At 38.0% G+C, this 13,314-nt stretch overlaps 1 protein-coding gene across 1 annotated transcript in view; it reads left to right on the forward strand.

The window, feature by feature from the left end:
• The window catches only part of FREM2 (FRAS1 related extracellular matrix 2), a 196,196-nt gene that overhangs the window by 67,441 nt on the left and 115,441 nt on the right, over nt 1-13,314 (forward strand). Inside the window, exon 3 of the mRNA XM_019658718.1 lies at nt 12,244-12,390. Coding sequence (XP_019514263.1) covers nt 12,244-12,390 — 147 coding nt within the window. The remainder of the gene's footprint in view (nt 1-12,243; nt 12,391-13,314) is intronic.

Here is a 13,314-nt window from a genome sequence, read left to right on the forward strand (position 1 = left end):
TTGGGAGGGGGTGGGGATGAGGGAGAAGGGGAAGGGGTTAGACAGCAATATATGTAACTACAATATTGCCACAGGGGCATGAAAGACAGTTCGAGGAATATAATTATTAATGTTGTAAATATTTTGTAGGGTGTCAGGTGGTCACATGTCTTGCTAGGGAGACCGCATCATGGATGGGGTAGAGGCTTGATCACTGCACTATACAACTAAAGCTGATGTTGTATAATATTGTATGTCAACTAAGTGAATATATATATATAGTCATAGGACATGGAGTATAGTGTGGGAGTGGAGTCAAGGGAATTGTAATAGATATGTATGATATTGGGGGGGGAAGTGGGGCGACAGATTGGGGGAGGGGGGTTCTCACCTTGAGGGATAAAAAGTATAACTATTGCACTGTGTTGTACAGCTGAAACTAATTCTAAAAAATGTGTATTTTACAATAAAAAATAATTTTAAAAAAAGGCCTGATTTTCAAACCCCTGAATACACAGAATGCCTAAATTAGGATCTTCAGATAAAGGTCTTAGTTTCTACCATGATTTATTATATATAATACTTAATGAAACTTACTCATAAAGCTTTCTGATAATGTTGATTTAAAAGTTTTTAACCCAGAAGGCCATTGAAGGATTACTGGAATACCTTATCGTTGCTCCTAATAATGACTTCTGATTACTAATAATATTTCTTCCTCAATAAAAAGAGTAATTGTGTTTAAATAGACAGGACTAGCGAATTAAACACAAACATTTTCTAACCAAAAAGTTACTTTTAGTTTGAAAGCAAATGTCCAAGTTATAAATTATTTTTCAAAGAAAACGCTAAGTTTTTCAAAGTTTTAAAAGGACCTCAGGGCCTTCTAAAACATACTTATTAAAAAGTGTAGATTTGTAGACCTTTTTGCTAAAATTCAGTGGAGGGATAGGATCCTTCACTTCTTGACTTCCACCCATACAAAGTTACCTGCCCAAAGAATTTTAATAAGAAGGAATTCTGTAATGTGGCAGTTTGGCAAAAGTTTGTGTCCAATCTACTAGTTGAAGTAGTCATGATACGGGCCATTTATGGTGGGCATTTTGGTTAGCCATTTTATTTTGTGGGTGAATTTTAATATTCGAAGGATTCCTATTCTATGGTGAACAAAACTTTTATTTTTCTTACAGAATTATTTATAGACTTGTTTGTATCATAGTACAAGTTTTCTCATCCACTGGCAGGAAACCTAATTTGGGAGTTTTTGTGAATGATATCTTTGATTCCTAGTCCATCTTTATTCTAATGAATCCCTAACTAATTCTACCAAATTAGTATTTCTGAAAGAAGAATTCAGATTACATCATTCCACGACCAAGTTTTCTTTGTCAGCCCCTTCACTTTCCAACTTACCTCCTCCTTCTCTGTTTTGCTCCCACAAGCTCTGCAAAGCTGGACAATTCTATTACTGCCCACACAATGCTGTCCTGTTTCCTTGTGATTCCTTCCCTTTGGAGTAGTGCCACCTTTCGTGTCCTTCTGCAGGGTCCATTGTGCCAAGCCATTAACGGTCTCCTCAGTCGAATGTCCTCGGGTCCCTTCTCGGGACCCCAGGTACCGCCTAGTCACAGATTTACCTTACATTTTGCAGTATAATTTACGTAGGGTGTTTGGTTTACCCCTCTTACTAGAGCCTAAGTCTTCCAGAAGGGACTATAGGTGAACCCTTATTATTCCTCATAACATGTGCTCTGAGCTCTGTTCAAAACAACACATTGCTGAAAGTTGTCTAAATGTTTTCCAACAAGTTCTGGTGCTCCAAGACCATACCAACTTATCTTTATACTTACTGTGCCTTTTTCTTTTTTCTTTGGCAGGTAAATATATAAATGAATGTCTTTTATATTAATCAGAGACAGTAAAGCCACCAAGGAGGGCTGTATTTGTAGCTCTGGCATAATTTTAAGGGGATCAGAGCAGTTGCCAAAGGATTTGACTAATTAAATAATACACAAGTTAAGTACAAAAGCTACCTTAGTAAAACTAATCTGAAATAAATGAAAAGACAATGATATGAATAACAAACACATGGCATTTGATGGTATTCTACTCCATTCTCTTTCTCTCTCTCTCTCTCTCTCTCTCTCTCTCTCTCTTCCTCCCTCCCTCCCTCCCTCTCTTCCTTCCTTCTTTCCTTCCTTCCTTTGTCTTTCTCCTCTTCCATCCTTCCCACTCTCCTTTCTTTCTTGACAGACACATCCATGAAAAGACTTTTTTAGTTTGTCACAGGAGTAATAACAAGGAAACCAGATGTGATTATGTGATTTTGCATATTTCTTTTTAATTTTAAGTCCATAAATCTAAAACTTCCAATTCTTGATCTTACTGCTGAGAACAAACATACTTACAAACATGTTACTGACTCAGATTCAGAAACAATGATAACAGCGGATTAATCTAAAAGTATCTTCAGGGAGTTCTCATTTTGCACTAGCATTTTAACACTCCAAGTTAAAATTCACTCAATATTTTAATCCATGGAATGGTTTCTGTGCTGTCATTAAGGTGGGAACCTTAATCCTTCCATTCCAGCCATCAAGTTTAACTTTTGGTAAAAATAGAAATAAGACAGGTTAAAGATGACTGCTTTCTTCAACAGTCAGTGGCACTTCTGTTTTGGTTTGGTTTTTTTTCTCTTTTATATTTTTGTCTCGATGTGGGTATAACACATTTCCAGGAGATAATCCAAAATACAGCTCACACTATAATCCTTGTTAATTGTAAAGGCTGTGTCTTACAGTAATGTGCATGGTGCTCGTAGACAAATAGAAATTAGAAAGCAACCTTACTTCACAGGGAATTAACTAAATGGTGCTAAACCGGTTACTCTGAAAGGTGCTCAAAGAACCACTGCTTTTATTTCCCTGCAGAGTCCCCTTGGGGTGGGGGGCTGTCTGGCGCCACAAAAGGAATTAGGCTCTGGTTTGAACAGAGACCTGAAGGCTATTAAGTTTATTTTAAGAATGTGTTGCCAGAGATCTAATAAATTTATATGTTGCTCCAGGCAGTGCATGCATGAAGTCTGGCTGCACCAGGTGTTTTGTTTTGTATTTTTTCCTTTCCCCAGAGGCAGCAGAAGGTGTGGATCTTCTTAACTCAGCTTTTGGTAAAGCAGTTACTGTTTCTATGAAAATACAGAGTTGTTTTGTTTTGTCTTACTTCTACTTGTTAATGGGAAAAATATAACAGAAAATTATTATTTCTGGGCTGCTTTAAAGAGAAATAATTAAGTCGTCCCCAAATTAATAAACACACACACACACACACACACACACACACACTGGGGTGCCAAAAAATGTATACAAGTGGACACTTTGGTCAACATTGCTCAAGCAGTAGTTCGCTGTAATCAGAAGTGTCTGGATGCTGATGGTAACCACTTTGAGCACCTCTTGTAATTGCAGAAGTCGAATGTGACTTGTATTCATCTTTTGTTATCGGTATATATTGAGTATTACACTTTTAATACAGTTTTCCTTTCTTAAAACGTGAATACTTTTTTTGGCACCCTCTGTACATATATACATAATTTCATATCATTTTAAACACATCATTTTTATGATCTTGTGCTTAAGAAGAATATTTGAGCTCACAATCTGTTACATGGTAAGACTAGGAATGAAAACCCCTGGGAACAGCTGCTTTGTAATCTTGCTCAAATCCCAGCTTTTCAGGATCCTGGTAAAATGAGGCAGCAATAAAAGATGCAATCCAGGATTCATTCTTGCTCTAAAATGCTTGCAGTTCATATTTACCTTGTTCACCAACATAATTGTTTCTTGAATTAGTTTGTGTTCTTGTTTAAAATATAGAATTACACTTCCATCTTCAGAAAAAAGTTTCCTTAGCCACTCACATTACAGCATTAAAATGGCTAAGTTAGCTTTTAATTTAGACTGCACGTGATCATCGAGTAATGTGCATGTTATAAATGAGGGTTCACCTTGCAATTATATGTTTGCTTTGTCCTTTGTCCTCTGTAGATGTACACCTGAATTCCTCATCCTAGGCGTGCATACCGACAGTGAAGGCTTTCATTCCACTGGGTTTAAACTTCTAATTAACAAAGCAAAGCACTGCACAATTAAATCAGGTTGGATGAAGGAAACATTTTTAAGCCCTAAGTTTGGAGATACAAACTCATGATTCTCCCTTTTTTCTTTCTTTTTGTAACGGGCTGAAAATAAGCACATTCCTTTTCTTTCTTTTCTTGTAAGGGATGGGTTTGGGGGAGGGGTGATGCTTAGAAAAAGGTAGGGGATCCCTGCAGGCTGGGGCTTGCTGACTGGCCCAGCTGTGGCCTGACGGAGCCACAGCATTCAGCCTGGAAGAGGCAGTCTCCTTCCAGCTCCCCTGATTTCTGACTATGGCCCCAAATTCATTCATAAAGCAAGAGGATCTTACCCTTGGCTTGTTAATTTTTCTGTGATTTAGTCTCAAACATTTAGAAACTGGCCTTGAACCTTTTGTTTTTCTGCTTAATTCGTACCACTTGGCCTTCTCACTATGTTGTAGGGTTTGCAGAGAGTTGAGGGAAATGAACTCAGGTCGTGTTTGGCTTCTAATCAATAGCACTTGTTTATAAATTAAATTAAAGCAAATTCAGATTAAGCTAGAGTCACCTATAAATAGAATGTCTACCTAAATGAAGCCATCGGATTACTGAGAGGAAGTATAGAAAGAATACTAGCAGGCTGCATTTGAATTCTAAATCCTCACTTAAGGATTTAAAGTGAGCAATTGAACCCGGCAGTGATCCATAGAATGTGGAAATGCCTAACATGCAGTGTTATTGTGAGATGCATGGAGATAATGTACATGTTATCAAAATCACCCTGACCACGGCCCCCACATGTCCAGATCTCCTCTCCAAGCATTTTCAGGGTCCCCAAGGCTGAGCTGACATTCAGCCAATTTACGCCTGCACTCCAGTGAGTTCCAGTTAGTTGTTTTGGGTCAGGGACTGTTGTGATTGTCAGTGCTTGTGTTGTGTCAGTTTGGGTTGGCCAAAGCCCATGCTTCTTCTACCCAAGGATGAGTGTTCTGCACAATAAGCCCAGCCCCACAGTGTCACCACAGCTCTGCCAGGCATCCCAGTCGCTACATCCAGCTCCCCCATCGCGTGGACCTGCCTGTGGCCCCAGGAGTCCCCAGGAGTAGGTGCCAGAGCTGTGTGGTGACCTTTTCTGTTATTCTATATTAAAGGAAAAGGATGTCCAAAAGAGTGCTGCTTGGGACCTGGTATGAAAAAGAGATTGATGAAGCATCTCTTTAAATTGTTACTTAGGATTTTCTCTTTCCTGGGACCCAAACATTCACCCAGGAGCCTGGGCATGAGTTAGAGATGAGTAGCACTCTTAACATTGTACTCAGAATCCCTCTTTTGCTCTGACGTTTAAGACTTTGTACAGTCTCCAGTATTGTGCCTGACACATCTATTTCCATTATAATGAGCTCTCTCTTCAGCTGCCCCGTATAGTCCAAGAAAAGCAGCTTCCATGAGACCTGTTGCTCCAGTTCTCCAAAAAAGCGTAGTTAGGCATAAACTCCATATGTGGGCTGTTGCTTAAACTGAGACCCTACAACAGATTATCCTAAAACCCTCTAGCAGGATTAGGCGTTATTCTGCATCAGGGTTCATCCCATGTATACTATTTTTCTATAGGTTAAAAATTATCCTATAAATTCTCTTTGTACATTCTCAGATTATGGCAGATAGCTCTGCAGGAACCAATACAATCTTCATCCATGAGCCACAAGTGTGTCTGGAGCCCAGTGCTGTTGTGTCCAGGGACAGATGGCTGGAGGGAGGCCAGCGTGGCCCATCTGAGAATGCAGTGAGGGTTCCTTTCAGGTCACACTCCTGGGCATGTGCCAGGGAAAGGGTTGATAAAAGGCATGCAAAATGTGTGTGGAGGAAGAACACTTTTCCTCCCTGTGCTTCCTTTTGTCTTATCCCAAAAGATTTTCTTTCTGTAACTTCGATTGAGTAAATACGATTGATTTTCCTTATTTGCGGCGGTTCTGTGAAATTGCTGCAAATACTGGCTGATTGCTCCTACGGGAAATAGAGAGTCAGGTTCCCTGCAGGATTCTGGTCAAAACCTTTTATTAACCAATCGATACATAACCTTGTTTTACTTGTGTTTCTGTGTAAAGACACCTTATTCGACATTATGTTGTTGATCATTAACATTGAACTCACAGCAAACGGCACTATCGCTTGTGCCTGAGCAAACTTATCTAGCACATGTATTTTCTCTGTAAAGCAGGTCACAGCCTTCTTGTACTTAGGACTACTGGACGGCACTTTGGCACTAAAATTGGGGGTATGTGTTAATCAGCAAAATCAACAAAACAAAACATAAATGTGGCACTAAATAGATTGTAAAAAGGATACTTGTGTGCAGTAGGAGTTTGCAGTATGAGAGCTGAAACAAGAAAACGGAGCATGAGGTGATGCAAATTTTTCAAAGCTGCTCTGCCAGTTTCTGCGAATGAGCACAAAAGCACCATAAGTCTTGATTTGGGGGATTACAGATACATTAGCGAGCAGAAAATTTTGCAAATATAGATTCCGGGAATAATGAGGATCCACTGTGTATCAGCCTCTGGTATCGTAGATGAACAGGAATTCAAGTCTTTGGAATCTCATGTACAAATACCCATTACACACCCTATGTCATAAAATCATGTCCTTAAGGAACAAAACTACATGTAGTAAAGTGGACTGTCATACGCTTGGCTTCTAAGGTGAACAGTAGTATATTTGTCATCTCCATCTCCATCTGCACAACATCTGGTAACTTTTTATCTTTAGAGCCTACAGAAAAATGGGGGGTAGAATGTGAACTAATCCCTACTTGCACTCCATTCCATTACCAAGATATCATAGCCCCATTTATGCTTTTGGTTATGATGGGTGTGCCTTTCCTGAAAACAGCCTAAAAGACCACCACATGACTGTGTATTCAACAGAGGTCAGTTTGTGCTGTGCCTGTTTCTCAGCACCGCTGGGTCTTTATCACACTACTTATCTTTCTATCCATTTCCATATATATTCTCTGTATTTCTTTGTGGCTCTGACCCCTTGTGCTGTGATGCCTCTCTTTCAGAATGTGTATGGCAGTGGGAATGACAGGGGGTGCATGTGTATAGAAAGGAGGAAGAAAATGGTATATCTATTATCCAAAGTTGTATTGCCAGCAGTTTTCAAATAGCTTAATATTAGACTAAAACAATCATTGGCATTATTAAGTCTACAAAATTATGAAATCTACTGACAATTTTTCTGGGTCCGTTTCCCACTTCTTTAGGAGCTCTATCAGTCATACTAAGGCACAGCTGCCCTTAGGTCAAGATAAAAAGAGAAGGAAATAAGTGTCTAGTAAATGTCCTGAGCACCTACCAAACTGAATTCCTTGAAGTTCCTTTTCACTGGATTTCTTATCTCTGTTCTTATACTTAATCTTCCAGAACCACCTTTCCCCATCTCTCTGATTGCCCAAATACCTCCCAGTACTTATGGCTCCATTGAAACATTATCTTTTCCACAAATGTGTCTTTGATCCCCACAGGTTAAAGTAATCCCTCGCTCTCGAGAACTCCCACAACGCATTATCAGTGACTCTCTAGTAGTGTTTGTCAATCTCTAGCTTAAACACATTATCTGTGCACTTGTGCCATCTCCCATGGTTGAAGATCAACTCCTGGAGGCAGAGGCATGTATGTTTAAGAGCCAAGTTGGCTTCAGCTTAGCACTGGGTGGTTTTCAATAAACTAAAACCCACTTGACATTTAAGGGCCCGAGGACAGGATACCAGGAGCTTTCAGAAATTCTCATGATGGAAGATTCTAAGGCAAAGCAAAGTTTAAAAGATCATCGTAGTACAGAAATAGCAATACATTAAATCCTTTTTTTATCTCTGATTTTTTAATCTTACCACAATTATTAATATTGACGCCGATGGTAGTTACGTGGTTGCTAACCACTGGCCTGCTAAGAGAACAAGACTGCTTAAAAATAAAATTATCTAATTTTCCCAATAAATAAGCTCATAGATTAATCTTTTCATATAAGTATCTATTTGTATTGCTGATCTAAAGGGCGATATACAGCTTTTAAAATAATTGTATATTTAATTTCCAGCTTAGCTTCCAGGCTAAATTTTATTCTGAGCAAATGTAATTTTAGCAAACCAGAAAATCTTAGCAAGCTAGAAAAATATTACCAATAGAATTATGTTCTGTTGGTAACTAAGTTTTCTACAGTATTTTTTTTTTTGGTCAAAAAATGTTTGGAAAAAAATTGTCAAAGCTAAATGGACACCCAGAAATTACCTTTTATCACACACAAGTCAAAGTTTTAATACTAGTTTCATACTGAAGAAGTATACTTTGTCTTCAGAGCAATCAGGCAGCCCTATGTTTTTAGGGAGAACTAATTGAAGGTTGTGATTCTTTGTTATTCTAAAAAAAAAAAAGAAGGAAAGAAAAAAAACTGCTGCATCCCCATTGAAAAGAACATGAAGAAGCCTAAAGACCAGCTGGAAAAGTTCAAAAGGGGTATTTTCATCAAAACCTTAATGGCTTTAGTTGTCAGGGTTTGGGGACAAAGCATTTGGGAGTGTGGTTATCAGCTGTCAGACACCTGTTGTATGGATTTATGACACAAGCTACAGACTTTAATTTGTTTGCAGTGAGACGTTGAGAGTAGAACCTAGTACATTGTAGATGACAGAATCTACTTTAGAAAGGCAAAGAATCACTAAGAATCATGTCAGTTTTTTAAAGTTGTTTAACTGCATCTAAAATTTCACATTCAGTAAGCTGTAATGATTGTTAAAGTATAAACATTTATTCCATACATTGAGATTTTAGAGGAATTTACATGGTATGTAATAAATGAATAAATAATGTGTCTTTCCATTCTTTAGATAAAATGGAGTTCAGTTATTCAAGGTCATTTTAATAAGAGTTACAATCACCTACCCCTTAGTTCCTCAAATCTCCATATCACTCCTGCATAATAAGTAGTACCGAAGATTTTATAAATTCTCGAACACAATAGGATTCATGTGTGTATGGGTCAAGTTATGTAGTATTTAATTCTATTCAGAGTTAAGCTTTCTTTTTTTAAGATTTTTTTTAACTGGGGTACTGGGGGAGGGGAACAGTGTTGGGGAATTGGGGAAAGGAAACAGCCAAGTTGTCCTTCAATGTTAGTTGTGAAGGGCACAGCAAGCTCAACTCCAAGTCCAGTCACTGCTCAGCTCAAGGTGCTGTGTTCAATTAGTTGCGGGTAGGCGTAGCCACCATCCCATGCAGGAGTCGAACCGGCAGTCTTGTTGTTAAGAGCACATGCTCTATCCCTTGAGCCACCTGGACAGCAGCCCAGCTCAAGGTGCGAGTTCAGTCTTTAGTTGCAGGTGGGCGTAGCCTACAATCTCGAACAGGCAACCTTGTTGTTAGGAGCACGTGCTCTCACCAGCTGAGCCATTTTTGTCACCTGTTGGCAGCTCAGCGACAGTTCAGCTCAGGCGTAGCTCACTGGCCCATGTGGTAATCGAACTGGCGACCCTGTTGCTCAGAGCTCGCACTTGTGAGCAAGCTCTTAACCAACTGAGCCACTCGGCTGGCCCCAGAGTTAAGCTTTATATACTTAACATCATACTCTAGCAAAATACCTACTTAAAAATCCATGATTTAGAGTGAATGCTGAGCATCTAAAACAATTACCCTGGAGCAGGGCACTGTCTCACAAAGCAAAATCTCAGTATTCTTTCTGAATTGTATCTCCAATAAAATCTCAAAGTGGCAGGTACATGAAATCCTGGCAAACTTGTTTAGCTCTATGCCACTTGAAACCCCTGATTAAGTAGTAACCTGGCACCCTCATCCTTCCAGAACATAAGTGCCAACCAGAAAATAAGTTTTTAAAATCTGTAAGTTGAGTTGAAATTAGCTGTCCCTAAAACCACCCATGCTACTTCATAACAGAATGGAAGGGTTAAACAGGCCGTCAGTCCCCAATAACCCCTGGAGGTGTCACTAAGATAAACACTAATTCCAGCAGTTCACATTTATAGGTAATCGCTTTAAACGTCTTTGCATAGTACCCAAGAATAGAAGTATGCAAGACATTTTAGACAGGGTGTCATTAAAAAAAGAAAAGAAAAGACTCGGTATTGAAAGAATTATGTTACATTTATATGGAACATTTATATCACCAGAAAACTGAAACACTACCGAATTTCTTTCAACCAAGATGTTAGACCGTCTAATTCATTTAATATGCATTTTTCTAAAAGTAACCCTGCACTGCCAGATTCAATGCAGGGAGACAGAGTGAACAAACAAAAAAGTAACCATATAGGATATGAGGTTATGGAAAAACTGTAGAGAAAAATAGATTAGATTAAAGGAGCAAGAGGGTGCTGGGGTTTGCATTCAGGCTTGCTGTTTCAGATAGAGGGTGTCAAGGGAAGAAAGCCTTCTTGACTCAATGTTCTTAAAACATGTAATATCTAGAAGAAGGGTGATCATTTCTGGAATGTTTTGGGAAAGGGTTAGTATCAAATCGTACAATTAGCTAAAAAGTGTCAAAATTGAGAGAACTAGAGAAACTATATGCTTACTCTTCAATAAGAGGGGAAAGGAACTAGGAGTCAAGTACACAGAACTATAAAATAAAATTTGTTTGTGGAACACAAGAGTTGCTGAATAGGTCAGAAGTCATTAGTCACAAGTCAAATAAAACTGTAGTATGTGCTTTGTTTGTATAAGCTGAAAATTGTTATGAAAAAGAAATAAAACAAGCAGGAGTTACAAAGTAGCCACTTTACTAAAAATCAGCCTTTTTCTATAGGTTCCTTCAGTCGAGGAATAAGTCCTTAGTCCTAAGTCTTTAGTCCTCGTTGTATCCCAGGCTCTACGTGGGACTTGGATAATAGAAAGATGAATTTGACCAGTGTGTGTCCTGGGGTGCTCAGGCAGTTAAAAGCAGACATGTATGTAAATACAGAATTACAATTACTCTGGTTGGAGATATAGAATTACACATAACAATAAACAAGAAAACCAATTTCCCTACAGAATCTAACCTGTCCTGGGTGCTCTCTTTAACCTTTAGTATGTATCAATTGATAACTCAAAGTTGCTGCAATGTTGATTTTTAAAAATGTCTAGCAAAATTGAACATTTTTTTCATGTGTTTGTTCACTCACTGTGTTTCCCCTTGTACAGATTTTTTGTCCTCAATTTATGAAAGTCTTGATGTTTCCCTGTCTCATTTTTTTTCTCTAATGTAGCTCTCTCTATGTGAACTCAGAAGAGAGAAATACTGGAATTAAAATTGGGCTTCTAGCTGTGTTTATTATTTGGGCTTTTTTCCACCTTTTTACAGAAAGACTTAAAAGAAATTACTGATGCCTTTGTTTATAAACCTCACCTTCCTCTGAAATAATTGGTGTAGATCAAAGGAAGTAGAGGGATTATGTGCAGAGTGATCAGCTGATAACCATTTCTCCTTTCATTCACCTAGCATAGCAGCTTTCACATTAGAGAGATCACACACAAGGTTTATTTTCTCTTGATAGGCAGCCGGCTCCATTTTGGTAGAAAGGTGGGAGGAGAAAGCCTTATCTTCATAGTAGAATGGAATCAATGAAAAGAGCTGTTTGTTTGCTCTAAGGAATGGAGTGGAATATAGTGGGGAGGGGAGGCAGAGAAGGGGTATTTGTTTTTTCTTAAGTGGTTATAATTAAAGCTTTCCACCCAACTGCTCAGTGAACCAGAAAAAGTTATTCGTAAAGTTTTGTGTTTTTAACATCACAAATGAGCCTTGTTGCCTCTATAGAAAAACTTGCTCTCCAGCGGCACCTTGTGGGAAGTAAGTCATCCTGCAACTTGGACACTGATTTTATGATTAAACTAAATTACTTCTGGTGGTTGTGAGCTCCTCCCCGGGACCTTGCCAACTTCCCTTCCTAAAGGTCAAGGGATTTTGTGAAGAATTATGTCAGCTCTTGTATTTCTGTGTAACACACTGAACAGTGAGCTGTATTTCCATGTGCGTCAAGTTGTATATCAAACCAAGTAGCTATAGTGATTCTTAAAATTGCATCATTAAACTAGTCTATGGAATTAAGTTCATTAATCATTCAAGAAAGCGCTGATTTGGTGCTTTAAATTTTTGTTTTCCAGGTGGAAACAAGTTACCCAACCAGCATTTTCGTCTGAATTGGGCATGGATCGCCTTTGAAAAGGAATATTACCTGATCAACGAGGACTCCAAATTTCTAGACATCGTTCTTAAACGTAGAGGTTACTTGGGAGAGACTTCATTTATAAGTAAGTTTAGTTTCCACTTCAGTCTCAAAATCCCATTTTTGTAGCAAAAGTTCAAAATTTTATGATGATTAAAGTGTTTAGTTTGCTGCTCTAGTTTTAAAACTTAGGGAGATGTTAACATTTACATGTCCTTTAACTGCTAACGAAACATGCCAAAGTTTTATGTGAAGGCTAAATCAGACAGACAAAAGGCTGTAAAAATAGGAAATGTGTAACCAAATTATACACCTCTTCAAACCTACATATGATCTTTCTCTGATATAAAATAACTTTACAAAAATGACAGTAATCACCCATAGGTTAAAAAAATTTTAATGTCACTAGATCTTAGAATAGGTTTACACAATTATGTAATTTATCCATAAGATAACAGTCTGCAGAAATATCAATGTAAAACATATGTGAAGGCTACTTTAATAATAAGTAAACAAAAAAACTATTCAATAACCTATTGGGCATTGGAGTGTAATTTACTATTTGTTTGTTGCATTTGAATGCTCTGGTAGGTCACTAAAAGTTTCAAGAACTCCAACACTGCATAAAAGCACTACATGAAACACATATGTTGTGACTTTTCTTTAGAACCAACAATAAGGTGTTAAATACTAATCATTTTCTGCCGCTTTACCCTTTTAAATAAAAATGAGTCAAAAGCAAATGAATAAAACCTTTTTACAACTCCAGTACAAACTCACATTCAATTTCATATAAGCTTAAAATAGATATTTTTTACCAATAGGCATATTGGTAATTTTAAGCAGTAATATAGTTGGCACAAAATATTTGTTATATTGATGAAAAAATATAGCACCCCAAGCAATTATATTATTTCGGATACCATATGTTTTATAGACATCAAGCTGATAGAATTTTCATGGGATAAAAGAGCTTTCATTGAGTGAAGGTATCAGCTAAGGTAGGAAT

This window comes from Hipposideros armiger, unplaced genomic scaffold (assembly GCF_001890085.2).
Source record: "Hipposideros armiger isolate ML-2016 unplaced genomic scaffold, ASM189008v1 scaffold_287, whole genome shotgun sequence".
Lineage (NCBI taxonomy): Eukaryota > Metazoa > Chordata > Mammalia > Chiroptera > Hipposideridae > Hipposideros > Hipposideros armiger.